The 15,057-nt window shown below is 32.9% G+C and overlaps 1 protein-coding gene across 1 annotated transcript in view; it reads left to right on the top strand.

Annotated features, from left to right (window-relative positions):
* The first annotated feature begins 1,308 nt into the window (after positions 1 to 1,308).
* Positions 1,309 to 15,057, top strand: part of LOC129235829 (peroxidase) — a 129,472-nt gene continuing 115,723 nt past the window's right edge. The window contains exon 1 of the mRNA XM_054869873.1: positions 1,309 to 1,758. Coding sequence (XP_054725848.1) covers positions 1,748 to 1,758 — 11 coding nt within the window. The 5' untranslated portion in view covers positions 1,309 to 1,747. The remainder of the gene's footprint in view (positions 1,759 to 15,057) is intronic.

The raw sequence follows: 15,057 nt of genomic DNA, 5'->3' as shown, positions 1-15,057 counted from the left end.
GGCGCCCTGGACTCTTCATCATATGAATGTGAGCAGAATCAATAAATCAGAGGATAAAAGGGAATGTGGAACTGGTTCGGACTTCAGCATAATTACACCGCGGTAACTGAAGAAATAACCCAGAAGTATAATTCATTAAGTACTTTCTGTGTGAATATCTCAGACCTCGAAGCAGTTGGTAAATATTAAGTAAACAAAGCAGTCTTTAGCAAGTACCTTTTTACTATTTTACAATTTCTACCTCAAGTCCGGTTAAGTTATTTTAAAATTACTGGAATGAGTTTCAGTTGTACGAGTATTTATATGTACATATACATGCCGAATAAGTAGACAAATAGGTATTATCCCCTCCAAACAACTAAGTGTCTAATCCCTGCAGCATTACGGATAAACGCATTTGTTTTAATGCCCAACCAACAAAAGAGGTCAGCTACAAACTTTCTGCGCAAACAAAATGCCAGCTGACAACCGAATGAATAAACGCGCAAATTCACCACACTCACTCAATTCTGTCATACTATCTATGGTAAGACAACTTCAATGGTTGTAGATGGTAAGATTATGCGTGGAGTCAGTGGCGTACAAAGTAACTCAAATGCCTCGTGATCAATGCGCAGCCGCACAGCTAGCACACGAGGGACCAACAGGGCGACGGCACACCAGGCGACATGAATGACAGCTAAGTGTACGCTCAACCAGCGGCTTGCTGCTACCAACTGCATTTCATTTAACCCACTACTACGAAGCTTTCTCGGGCAAAGCTTTATAATCGCTGCTGTTGCGCGCTGCAAAGAATGCGTCAACTTTTGACGGCGGCGATGGCAGCAGCAGCAGCTGGTTGATTGGTTTTTTTCGGCGGCACTTGGCCAAACCGTTCAGTTGTTCGTTGGACATATGCCGAAGCGGTGGCGATAGCGGTAGCTAACGGTACATTGTAAAGCAAGAAAGTGAAGACCTGTACTGGTCAAAGCTGAAGATTTCATTTGTGAATTTTCGCTAAGTAAACTGTCACTGTTTTGCCAGTCGACAAACAAAACGAAAGAAAAATTAAATAAAATAAAACGCGCGCGCAACTGCAGAAGAAAGCGGAAAAAATGCGGACAAATAAATAGAATTTATTATTTGTAAAAAGAAATTTCTGCTTGATTTGTAATATAAAAGTTAAAAATTAGTACATTAAAAATTTTAAAGAATGAAAAATTAAATAAAGGAAGGTGTGACGATATAGAAAAAGCGCAAAAAGTCGCTAAAGTAGCGAAGATTTGTAAGAAAAATATACAACAACAGCAAGGAAGTGTCATTTATTCAATAATTCCAATAGCTTGACGATTTCTGTGTTACTCATTTGTACTAATTGTTACAATTGACAAATTGAGGGTATACTAAAAAAAATTTTGCTGTTATATGACAAATTGCTGACAGCCAAGTGCACAACAAAAGACTTAAGCGACGAACCTGCCGCAGTGGAAAACAACGCGTTGAAGCATTGCAGTTATTATTTTTATTTTCCTTTACTTTTGCTATTCCTACTAGTTTGCACATTTCATTGAAAACTAAAACAAAAAAAAGAAAGAATTCAAACAAAAGTATACGCTGTTCGTATGAGTACAAAATCATAATTTTTTATTGCTGCTTTAAGTGGATAATATTAACTACTCCAGCTGCTGCCAACTTCTGCATTCACAGAACCTAGCAGGCATTTGTGTGTTGCTGCTATATACCAGCTGTCATATTACGCGCTAACAAAATGATTTTAAGGTGAGTTATGAAATTACTGTTATAATTGGACAAATGAGGCGAGTTCTTGAAATAGCAGTGAGTAAATTGCAGCTGTGTAACAAAGCTCAAGGGCGAAAATGATTAAGTGATTACTTCAGAAGCGAGTTGAAGTGTTAGTTTTTGAAATTAATATATTATCACAGTTGCGCCTTTGGTGGCTAACTCTCTATTGGAGGCAGTTTAAATTTACTGAGATTTCTTTACATTTGTTGCTCTGTTTTTCGCTTGTTTGTGTGTGTGTGTTTTTTTTTCGAATTCAGTAATTAAATAGCGCCTGTTGTGCACCATTCAGTTGACATACATAATTAATTTTTTTTTTTACAATTTCGAGTACTTTGTCTGCGTTTGTTTAAGTTATCTTCTTTTACTTTCCTCATTACTTATGAAGTCTAGGCTACAAACAAGCTTCACGTTCTCGCCTCGTCATTCTCGTTGGTTAATTTGTATTCAGGTTAAATGCGCGGTCAGTGTACGAGCATTGTGGCGTAGTGGAGGTGAAGAAGAACGTAAGAAAATGAAGCTGCTGGAGGCAGAAATGAAATAAAAGATGGAAAACGGCAGTAACGTCAAGTAGCTGATGAAGGTTTCTTTTCTTAACAGAAATCATTATTAAATGGTTTGTCAGTGATCTGTGTTTACATAGTTATTTAAGGCCACAAGTGGCGGATGCATGCATTGAGAGTTAAACTCACATTTTCTTTAATATTAAATGTTAGTGCAAGAGAAAAACGCAGATATTTATTTTAGTAGAAAATGTTTAATATTAATAATAGGTATTATTAATATCAATAAAAACTAGTTTTTTTGGTTATGTTTGTGAGAAGTTAAAGAAATAACAATTTTTTGCTTTGGTCTCCTATTTAGAAAACAACAAAATTGATGCATTTTAAGTTGCTCATTTTTTATATATTATTGGCTTGCCTATTAAAATTCCAAGAAGCATGAGAAGATAATTTAGAGATTTATTTAAAATAAAAATTTTAGCTTGACTATTTTTATTTTTTTTTGTTTTGAAAGAAGCTAAAAAAGTGTTTCCTTTCGTTTTTCTTCTACTGAAAAAAAAAATATTTGATGCATTTTATGCTGCTTATTTTTTTATATATTGAATAATACTAAATTCTTTAAATCTAATAAAACCATGTTTTTGAGTTTTTTTTATAAATAAGTTAAAAAATTAAATGTTCGTGCTTATTTCTTTTATCTATATGGGTTTGCCTTTTAAAATTCCATAAAGTATGAAGGCAAAATTTAGAGATTTATTTTAATAAAAACTTGTAATTTTAATAATACCAATATATTTGAAGTTATTAAATTTTTTTTACATTTTTTTTTCTCTTTGAAATAAGTTAAAAACGTTTTTTGTTTCCTTGTTCTTCTACTGAAAAAAATATAACAATTTTATGCATTTTATGCTGCTTATTTTTTATCTCTTTTTGCATATTAAAACTTTGCTCAAATGTTTTAATATATTTTTTATATTATTCGCTTACCTATAAAAATTTAGCTCACATTAATATTGAATACTGACGATTCCAGGAAGAAAGAGAGTAAAATGCAGTATTTATTCTAATAAACAATTTTTATTTTAATAATATGAACTTTTTTAAATTTATTAAAATATTTTTTTTTTGTTTTTTGAAAGAATGTAAAAAAATACATTTTTGTTTTTTTTGTTCTTCTATTGAAACAAATAATAATAATTGTATGCATTTTATGCTGCTTATTTTTGTCTATTATTCGCTTAGCTATTAAAATGTTGCTCATATATTTTAATATTGTTTTTTTTTACAAAATTTCTGCTTATCTATATTGGCTCACATATTTTAATATTTGGTTTTTTCTATATTATTCGCTTACCTTTCAAAATTTAGATCAGATTTTTAATATTGAATACTAACGATTCCAAGAAGCATCAGTGCAAGAAAATGTATTCTAATAAAAAAAATCAAGTTTTAATAATATTAATTTATTTAAATAATTTTTTTTTTCGTTTTTGAAAGAAGTAGAAAAAATGAAATTGTTTCGCTTTGTTCTTTTATTGAAAAAAAAAAATAATAATAATAATTGGGTGCATTTTATACCGCTCTTGTTTTTGCTTGCTTATTAAAATTTAGCTAATATTTTTAAATACTGAAAATAAAAAAATTGCAGAAATTTATTTTCGTAAAAAATCTTTAATTTTAATAATACTGAAATTAATGTTTTTCCTTAAGTTTGAAAGAAGTTAAAAAAATTAAACTGTTTTTGTTCTGTTCTTCTACTGAAAAAATTTTAATAACTGAATGTACTTTATACAACTATTTTTTTATCTAGTATTGTTTTCATTTACTTCCTTTTGGTATTTCGTTTAGAAAATCGTATAAATTTACCTTTTGATTGGTACTGTTTTCAGAGTATCACATTGAATTTTTATTACTTTGAAAAGTACGTAGAACAAAAGCGTTGTTGACAAAAGATGTTCGCTTAATTAATGCATTCAAGTTTCAAATAATTTATGCAACTATTATATTTTTCACGTACTTAGTTTTTTCCGCCAGTGCTTTGTGACACTCGTTTACCTTCAAATTCCTATGAAAAGGCTAATTTGGTAAATGCAATAAACTCAATTCATCAAAAGTGAAACCAAATATTTTAAATATAATAGCGCATAGTAAAATGTGCTTGCTCAATGGGATTCAAACAATGCTATATATTTGATTAAAAATTACAAAAAAAAAACAAAAAAAAAAAAGATAAATATAATCATCGAAGTATTTCAGTTATGATATAAAAGTAAAATTAAATATTAACAAAAGTCGAAGGTGCGTTGATTGGCACTGTAGTTTTCAACCAAACTGTAGGAAATCGAAAATTTTGAAATTTGTATGAAAATTTTCTCAATTTAATTCCCTTATCTGACTCAGTTTAATCCTTCAAGTGCCTGTTAATGGTACAAATGGCACTCGCATGAAAAATGTCCTGAGCATAATTACGATAAAAAATAACAAATTTTACGGCAAAGACAGGTTTGAAAAATTCATATTATACTCATATAACACGGTGTGACAAAAAAAAAAAATTAAATATACTTTTATGGAGACCTAGCACGATTTGTGGCTATAGAAAAACTAAAAAAAATGGTATAGGAGAAATTTCCAATACACCCCCAAAATCTCATTTTATGGCCATAAAACCGTTTTTCAGTAGGTTGATGTGAACAATCCCTCCTAACTTCGCCAATTTCCATCCGATTTCGAATTTGTTTTTTTAGTTCGAAAGAAGAAAAACAAGCCTTTTTGACAGTGTGTTGACAATTTTTCTGAAATGACAACTGACGAGACTGTAGACGGAAGTATTCGGAATTTTTTTATTTTTTCTCTATTTTTTCAACTTTGACATCATTTTTGCGATATTATCCGATATTGAGGATGTTTTTTAGTAGACTACTGTTATAGTGAATTTAATTCTGCGTCGAATGAGCTATATTTGACTGTAATTGAATTAAAATTCATAGAGTTGTGCGAGTTGTGCGAGTTTTAAGATTTTATTTTTTTTTACTAATTTTATAGCAAGTGTCAATATAAACACATCATCAGTACGAAACAGTACAGGTTTAAAATTTTAAAAGATGTCAGGAAAAACTAATCTTAATTTTAAAAATGTTTGCTAGACCTGCTCCGTTTATAAGAGTCATCACAATTTTAGGGATCCTTGTCGGGCCTCAGATTCGAAAACTCATGCGAGATGAGAAATTTACCAGTAAGCTCAGTGCAGTGGAAAGACGGGCATGGGAAAGTTTTAAATCATTGTGTGAGAAGTTCCTTGGAAATAAAAAGAGCTCTGATTATGCTGAAGTCGTCAAAGAGTTTTTGAGTGCGTACGAAAAAATGGAATGCAATATGTCCATCAAGATACACTTTCTGCACTCACATTTGAATTTTTTCCCGGAAAACCTGGGCCAGATGAGCGATGAACAGGGTGAAGGATTTCACTAGGAGATAGGAGTCATCGAAAAACGTTTTCAAGGGAAGAACTCCATCAACATGCTTGCTGATTACTGCTGGTCCTTGAAACGTAAAACAAGTGATGACTCTTATAAACGGAGCAGGTCTAGCAAACATTTTTGAAATGAAGATTAGTTTTTCCCGACATCTTTTAAAATTTTAAACCTGTACTGTTTCGTACTGATGATGTGTTTATACTGACACTTGCTATAAAATTAGTAAAAAAAATAAAATCTTAAAACTCGCACAACTCGCACAACTCTATGAATTTTAATTCAATTACAGTCAAATATAGCTCATTCGACGCAGAATTAAATTCACTATAACAGTAGTCTACTAAAAAACATCCTCAATATCGGATAATATCGCAAAAATGATGTCAAAGTTGAAAAAATAGAGAAAAAATAAAAAAATTCCGAATACTTCCGTCTACAGTCTCGTCAGTTGTCATTTCAGAAAAATTGTCAACACACTGTCAAAAAGGCTTGTTTTTCTTCTTTCGAACTAAAAAAACAAATTCGAAATCGGATGGAAATTGGCGAAGTTAGAAGGGATTGTTCACATCAACCTACTGAAAAACGGTTTTATGGCCATAAAATGAGATTTTGGGGGTGTATTGGAAATTTCTCCTATACCATGTTTCTTAGTTTTACTATACTTACAAGTTGTACTAGGTCTCTATAAAAGTATAATTTCACTGTCGCACAGTGTAATTCATACTCAAGGTGGCGCAAAAGTAATCATCCAATTTTGGTTTTGAATATTTTTTTAATTAAGTATTATTTTTTTACCAAGTATTAACAGCCTAGACGCTCTTAAGTTGCTTTCCAGGCTTGCATTCGATAGCAATCACCACCAACTGCTGCTATGTAACCAAACACTTAAGCCGTTCTGGACATTTGTCATTTAGCTATGAGGACACTTAAAGATTTGAAAAAAAAAGTTGTTGCGCAACATCGTCAATGCCCTATACTGTGTGAGAAACCTCGACCTACATCGAGATCTTGGTATGCTACTCGTCACAAAAGTAGCGAAAATGTGCACTATGGCTCATAGACAACGTCTAAGTGCACATATCAACGCTGAATCATTGACTTGGCTCCAGCCAAGTTCTCATCATCGACGGCTCAAGCGTAAAACAGTTTGAGACTAGATGGGCATCCAGCAGCAACTGTGCCTTATACAAATATATTTATGCATTCATTCTGAACTTATAAATATTGAGTCATCTTAGCTTTCCCTTCTTTTATTTGTTCGATGATAATTCCTGGATAGTATCTTCATGTTGTCTTCCCGATCTTCGCTCGAATCAGTCGAATTAGGCTTGAGGTCTTTGGTGCTGATGTGTTAAGAAGCGACCACCTTGGCTCCTTGGCATTACAAGATCTACTCAGATTTCTTCGGAGGTCGGGTAGATTTAAAGAAAATTAAAAAGGGAACCCGAGTGCAGTACAATGGACTTAATGTTGGCTGAGTGCTGTACTTGCTAGTCTATTCCGACAAAAACAAAAAAAAAAAATCTTTATGTTACCCTGTATAGCTATAAAATACGTTGATAAAAAAAATCTTAATAATTAAAGATAGGGTGATTAATTTTGCGCCACTTTGTATAATAAGTTTTGTTTGCATTGCTGTGCTACTATTATGAAATTTTCTAAAATAAAGGCGCTTTTTATTAGAGACAATTCTTTTTTGTTAAAATAAGTTGTTTATATTTCTCCTTTTGCTACTCCATAAAGAATTCAAGGTTGCGAATAGTTTTAAACATATCCAAATTTTTTTTATAAAAGAATTAATTTATATCTTGAATACGAGTATTTAAATAATTAATAATTTACGTTGCTTACAGTTTCTTAGCGTAAAAAAGAGTGTATTTATATACAGGGGTATCGGGATTTAAGGATTTAAGGATTTTATTATTTAGGGAATTTCGGATTAATTTTTCTATATGCCCACAGCTGAAAGGTTTTCGAGATATGCGATTTTAAAGAATATGCAAAAATATAATAGCAAAAAAAAAGAATATGAATAAAATATTTTAAATTTTGGTTCAATGCTCCGATTTTGTGTACGTTTTTAGCTAGAGGGCATACCAAATAATATGTATTGTAGAACAACATCAAGATGCACACCACAAATAGGAGGAGGAGCTCGGACACTTAAAGCGGGTGTAATCGCCAATTATTCATTGTTTTTATTTTTTATGTTAATTAAAAAAAACCATCAATAAAATTTGAACCAAAACTAGCCAGTTAAAAGTGGCTGCCTGATAAAGTTTTGAATTTACGATTGTTAACTAATTGTTTCCTACTTGAGACCATTAAACAAACATTTTTTTATTTAGAAAATATTGTGGAAATTATTTTAAAAACTAGAATTTCTTTTTAGCTACTGAAAAGGTGTTGGTAGGTAGTCCAATATAATGAAACATCGATCCCAAACCCTACCTGCTTCGTAATTTAAATAATCAAAAAGGACGGGCGAACGTTTCTTGGCGGTTGAAAGACACTTCACTGTGTTTACCGGTCATTGGACGATCGGCTCACATGCGAAAAAACTAGGTTTACCGTTTAACCTTCATTGCAGAAGCTGTGGAGATCTTTCAGGGAAAGATACTGTTGAGTCCTGTAAATGCCCGGGTTTGGCAGATAGAAGGTTAAGGTCACTGGGTGTTCCTTTCTTCAACAGCCTCCATTATACTAACAGTTCTGGCTAGCTGTAGATATTTGCCTGTTGAGGGTCTCATAATGGACTGAGTGGTACTTCAGCAATTTCGCCTACCTATTTTAATAGTTTTTATCTTTAGTTTGCTTATGCGTATTTATAAGAATTTATGGCAAACATTTTTACGAGACTGTTGAAATTTAGCTACTTATTACTATTTTATTGCAAGAGAGGTTATTTTATATAGCCATAGCGTAAATTCTCATTGACAAAGAAGAGGATATTTTGTTTTGGTATATAGTATCAATACACAAAACAAAAAAAAACATAGCTCGAGGTCATTAGATGTATTGTTCTCTTGTTCTCATTGGAATTACCAGATTTGTGGAGTTCTTCAAATAACGAAAATTTCAAGCACTCAATCAACATTTAATTCAAACTGATAAGTGACCTTTTTCCAGCTACTGTGTGTGAAAAAATACATCTTATGAACATTGCATCCTTGAACGCCGATTTGTGAGTGAATAAACAAAGTCAAAATAATTCCAATTAATTATAATATACAATTTTTTGACTTTTGACATACACATATATGTACACTAGGGTTACCCGGCGGGCAAACGACACAGCTGCGTGCCTGCACATAACCTATGATTGCATGCTTATCTACCGTAGTTATGCTCTCTTGTTTTCAAAATTATTGCTCTTTAATGCCCAATCTCAATTTGGAGAAATTTACTATAGACCTGGACCTTTTATGGGCTTAATAAAATAAATAAATCCTGTGTATCATTGTGCAAATTTAAATAAAAGAATTTTTAAGTGGGTAATCAAGATTAGGCGATTGATTTTTCTGTGATGTATTGGGTATAGGCAAAGATCAAAAATTTGTTTATTTAAAATTTTTGTATAGCAATTTCCTGGTGGTTAGCAAAGAAATATTAATTCTATATGTATAATTAACTTTTTTACGGCGGCCTGCGTGATTATCATTCATTCACAGAGAGAACGTTGGATCGAATCTCGGTGAAACCAAAATTAATAAAAACATTTTTCTAATCGCGGTCGCCCCTCGGCAGGTAATGGCAAACCTCCGAGTGTATTTCTGTCATGAAAAAGTTCCTCATAAAAATATCTGCCGTTCGGAGTCGGCTTGAAACTGTAGGTCCCTCCATTTGTGGAACAACATCAAGACGCACACCACCAATAGCAGGAGGAGCTTGGCCCACATGCACCCAAAAAGGGTGTACTCGCCAATTATATATATATATATATATATATATTTAATTAATTTTTTTAAAAACCATCTCTACTTTTTCGCAATTTTTTACCGATATTTTTTCAGTAACATAAAAACTAAAAAAAAATAGAGTCAATTTTTAAATTATATAACTTTTATTTTTGATCACAAAAAAAAAATAATATTTATTTGAGGGAAAAAATCCTATTTAAAAATTTCTTCTTGACTGAAAAAATATGTTTTTATATATATAATATTAAAAAAATGTGAGCAAAATTTTAAGGAGGAACACCACTGTGATTTTTCAAAAAAATAGATTTTTTCTGCATTTTCTTAAAGCAGATATTTCAAAAATATGTAAAAAAATTTTAACTTAAAGTCTTGAAAATTGCCGAAGTTATACCCAATACAATAAGTGCAGGTAGTGACTAACAGCGGCCAATGAAAACTTTAAACGCGTTTTTCTCAAGACGACTTTTCTGAATACGGTGACCTCGATTTCTCCAAGACTTATGAACCGATTTTAATTTTTTTTTTCAATTTTTGTACATGTATTGGCTACAGTCGTACATAGCCGATTTTAAAAATTTTAAAAATCCAAAAACTAATATTTTTTCAAGCATTTCGAAAACAAAAAAAAAACATGTTCTTAAAAAAAAGTAAAAAAAAACCGCCATGTACGATGATAGCCATTAATGTATAGATTAAGAACTTTTTTGGTGTTTTGCTATCAGATGATTTTTCACCGCTGTATCGTGGCAACCAGGGTGCATCAGTTTTTTATGGCATCATTGCATTAATGTTAATAACAATTGTAATTTTTACACAGTGGTGTTCCGTTCACAGTGGTGTTCCCCCTTAATAGGCAAGCCAATAACAGATAAAAAAATAAGCAGCATAAAATACTTAAAATTATTATTATTTTTTGTTTCTATACAAGAATAAACCAAAAAAAAAAATTGAAAAAAGAACTAAAACAAATTTAAATATTTAAGTTAATTAAAATTAAAATACACTTCTCGTTATTAGAAAAAGTCTATGCATTTTGCTTTCATGCTTCTTGAAATAGCCTAATGTTATAATTTATTGAGTGGTTCCAAATAAGAGCATGATAGTTACGATTCTTACGTGTAAGTAAACAAAATAACAATTGCGAGTTCGTGAGAATTGGGCCACATAGTAAAATCCTGAGTTTTGATATTTCTGCCAGATTCAAGAAATTTTTTCCTTTGCCCGAACACCCTAATATACATATAATACATACAAATAAATAGTACATCGCATTATACTTTTAGCCATTTTATTGTAAATTTTCTGCTTTAAATATATAATTTAATTTTCGCACGCTTCTTATCTAATGACTTCCGTCATTGCTTGCTCACCTGCAGCTAACAAAAGACTTAAGACACGAACTTGTTGGGAAATATAGCACATATTATATGTACATAATTCTTCCTTGTAAACTAGTTAGCTTTAATGATTTTCAGAGTTTATAGTATTTCAGTTATGTATTTCCACTTAATACCGTACAAGTTTCACTTTCATTGCCTGTTCGTGGCTAAAATACTTAACCGCCATGAGTGAAATTGGCTATTAATTCTACTATATATCGCTCTGCCGCCTTGCTTGCGTGCTATTTCGGGCGGGGTGTCGCGGAACTACAGCAATTAACTAGTTCACAGTTAGATAAAGTAATTACTCATGATTGATGTAAGCACGCATTTTATAGTTACACATTTGGGCTCTGTTGATGTGAAAATTACAATCAAATCAACGCGTGGAATAAATCAATTATGAATGCCCATAAATGTTTATAAAGTTAGTATCAGTATGATTTATTTCTCGAATATTTTAATTTAACTTAAGTTTAAATAATTTATGGACCGGCGTGCGATTGCCATCAAAATGAGTTTTCAAGAATCAAATTGATTTCTTAATTTTGCCATTGATTTTCAAAGCTGCGTCGTTCCGCTTCATTTCTGGACTTACATTGACTTTGATTTTTTGTTTTTGCTTTTCCTCTCAACCGATGACGTTGTGCGCCTTGAAGTTCAGTCACGGATGCGAAATGCTTTGCATTGAAGTTGGTCTGCACTGCACCCTCCTATAAATGTTTGGCCGAAACCAATAACGCTGGGCCAATGGGCGTGGTAGCCCCATGCGCCACGTTGTACTTCACTCAACGGACAAAGCTCGTATTGCCTTAGGCATTGTATTGTTCACACCTTAATAATGCCAGGCATGATGAAAATATGAAAAGAAACAGATAAGAATGTAAATAAAAACAAGTTGAAGAAATATGAGGTTTCGTGACGGCGTTGACCGGTATGGTGTGTGCATAAATTATTGCCAAGTTATTACTAATTGTTGTAGTATTCGTTGGCATACGCGAATTGTTAGTAGTAGCTGTGAGTAACGGTAAAATAACAAAGCACACATAAAAACGAAATAAACAAAAATATTAAGCTAATTCATATGTAAGCGTTTCTAGAAGTGTTGTATGTAGGGTCAGAAAAAGCGCGAGGAAGTGAGAGGGTCAGCTGGAAGCAACCGCAAATTTAGTAGTCGTTTGGAAGTTCATTAGCATTTACTTACTTGGTTGGCAACTAAATAAGTAACTATTTCTGAAAAGTACTTAAATACATACATATAAACACACATACATATATATATACATATATACCATATATATAATATATGTATATTTAAATGTGTCCATGCTTTTAATTGTTTCCTTTCAATTACTTATATTTATTTACAATGTTGAGTAATTGGTTGTGCATATCAATGGATTTTTTAATTTATGTAAAAATAATTGATTTCTGGCAGTAAATAGATTTTATAAATAGCATGCAATTACTAAAACGATTGACATTTTTCGTTACTTCTTTTCCACTCTTTGTTTGTTACCTGATATATAGGGTCAAGCAAAAAGTTCCGGCAATTTTTTTGCTTTATTGAGGTGCAATTTATATATGTGATTTAGATCAAATATGCGCCATTTTATTCGTTAACTTTATTTCATTTTGAAGGCAATCTTCTAACTCTGCCATTGAGAAAGTCGTCGTGCGTATGGGTAAAAAAGGTGATTAGCTCATTCTTACAGGAATCTCTTAAGGCCACTTTTATACCAGCACGAACATTTTTAAATGCTTGAAGAGGCAATAATCGTTTGCTGACAGGTCTAAACTATAAAAAACGTTCGACCTATCTCAAGCGGCCACCGTAGCCGAATGGATTTTTCCGGGACTACCATTCGGGAGTACGTAGGTTCATGAAACACCAATTAATAGAAACTTTTTTTCTGATGGCGTTCCCCCCTCGGCAGGTAATGCCAAATCTTCGAGTGTATTTCTGTCATGGCAAAGATCCTTATAAAAAACCATTTCAGGGGTCCCATCTACGACTTCCACATTGCCAGAAGGGAATCTGGAAGATCAACGCTTCTGTATTACATACGAAATTTGTTTTGGCGCCGACTCCGACTTTCCATAGGTCGTAGTGGCACTGAAAAATGATTCATTTTTTTTTCCTTTTTCACCTCCATCGTGGAACGTTGTAACACAAAACTGTAGGACAAGCTTGTTTGAAGCATAATTTCACCTTTAAATTACCCTCTAGTATGACCCAAGGCAGTGCATGCAGGTTATTAGTTATGGTTCACTAAAGACCTATAGCGGGAAGTGGTCAGAAATTTTTATTTCACTGATGGTTTTTGCCACGGTTAGGAGCTTATTTTTAATTTTAAAATATGTTTCATAAAATTTTAGAAAAATTTATCATCAAATATGCACATACTAGGCATACCAATTTTTCGATTTTTATGATATCGGCATTTTTAAAGGCCCGTTGATACGATTGCGGAAGCTCGAGACTAATCTTGGGATTTGGATGTTCATTGCTTTGCAATAACTTAAATCCAAAACGTTGCATCAATATTGTTTGAGAAACTTTCGAAAATATAATAAATACATAGTAAATAAATGCGGTTTAAATATACATTTTTTACCTAAGATTTTCTCTGAATCTTAGCCTAGTGTAACCAGGACAGCTGAGGAGAAGTTCGCAGAGATGATTCCCTCTCCTCCACCAGAAAACTGTTGCTTCAAGGCTTTGAAATAATATCATAATTCATTGCATAGACACCTAGTGGACAACGTCCGGTAAGGGCCCCCATAAAATTTGAGGCTTTGTTAGCCTTACAAGTTCGTTTGAGTTCTTTCGATCTAGTCGTGGCGACAAGAAACTTGCGACTTTGCACGTTTGCGAATTAACACCTCGCTCGCTGAGTTGACGCGAAGTCCACCTTTTCAGGTATAGACCACAGGTTTTCAAGGTAATATTTAGTATTATCGTACAGCCCCCGGTGAACAAATTAGGGAAATTGTACGTACATCAGATTTTTATATAGAGCAGGTTTTTATATTAGTTTGGGGAAAAAGAAATTGGATTCAGGAAGAGTTCAAAAGGTAGTATGCAAGGTTGCCTCTTCCACCTCTGGATTTGTAGACTCTGATGTTCCGCAAGGTTTTGTCCTTAGTTCTCTCTTGTTTGGCATTTTTGTGAATTCTGTATTCTCTGTGAGTATGTTTGCACGTCAATGTAACTGTCTTTGCTGACGCCATGCAATTGTATTTGTCTAGTCGAATTGAACTTGTAGAGCTTTTGTGTTTTAAAATTAATGGCAACCTGTCTGCAATTTCATAATGAGACACGATAATTTTCTTAACCTAATTACTGCCAACTGATATACTTGCTGTTGTTGTTGTAGCAGCATAAAGAACCCCGTACATATACTGGAAATGCTGCTGAAGTGACAGTCTTTGGCCGGATATAAATCCGGGTCGTTCCGGTTACGTAGAACCGACTGTCGTGGGAGTGCTTGCTCGTTAGTACCGGTTTACTACACGGGGAAGATGCTCCAAAATTGTATGTTGATACTAGCGTCCTGATGTTTTGATGACAAGATAAACCATTTTGGTTTCGTGGTTGATTCTATGTTGAGATCTTCTGACGATGTATATAAAGTTGAAGAGATTAACTATTCAACTTACTGAGCCACACATAGCGAAACGATTTTAGATGTGTGGTCAATATCAATCCGTTACCCAGATCTGAGTGAATTTGAAAGAATCAGCTGAATGGCTGACGTCACACGGGTCATAAAAAAGCGATTGGTTTAAGAAAAAACTGAGCTTTTGCTGGTGATATACGTAAAAACTCGATGTAGTCTTCGGTTATGCTGCTTTGTTGCTGTCTGAGCAAAGATTAATTGGACGAGTGTGTGAATATGTGTGAAATGAGCAGCCAGAATTATGCTGCCGAGTACTCGATGACCAAGAATGATATTGTAGATTACTAGGTTTGGCCAATAACTATGGTGACAAACAA

This window comes from Anastrepha obliqua, chromosome 1, assembly GCF_027943255.1.
Source record: "Anastrepha obliqua isolate idAnaObli1 chromosome 1, idAnaObli1_1.0, whole genome shotgun sequence".
In the NCBI taxonomy this organism is placed as follows: Eukaryota; Metazoa; Arthropoda; class Insecta; order Diptera; family Tephritidae; genus Anastrepha; species Anastrepha obliqua.
Note: the sequence above shows the minus strand (reverse complement) of the source record. Positions and strands in the feature narration are given on the sequence as shown.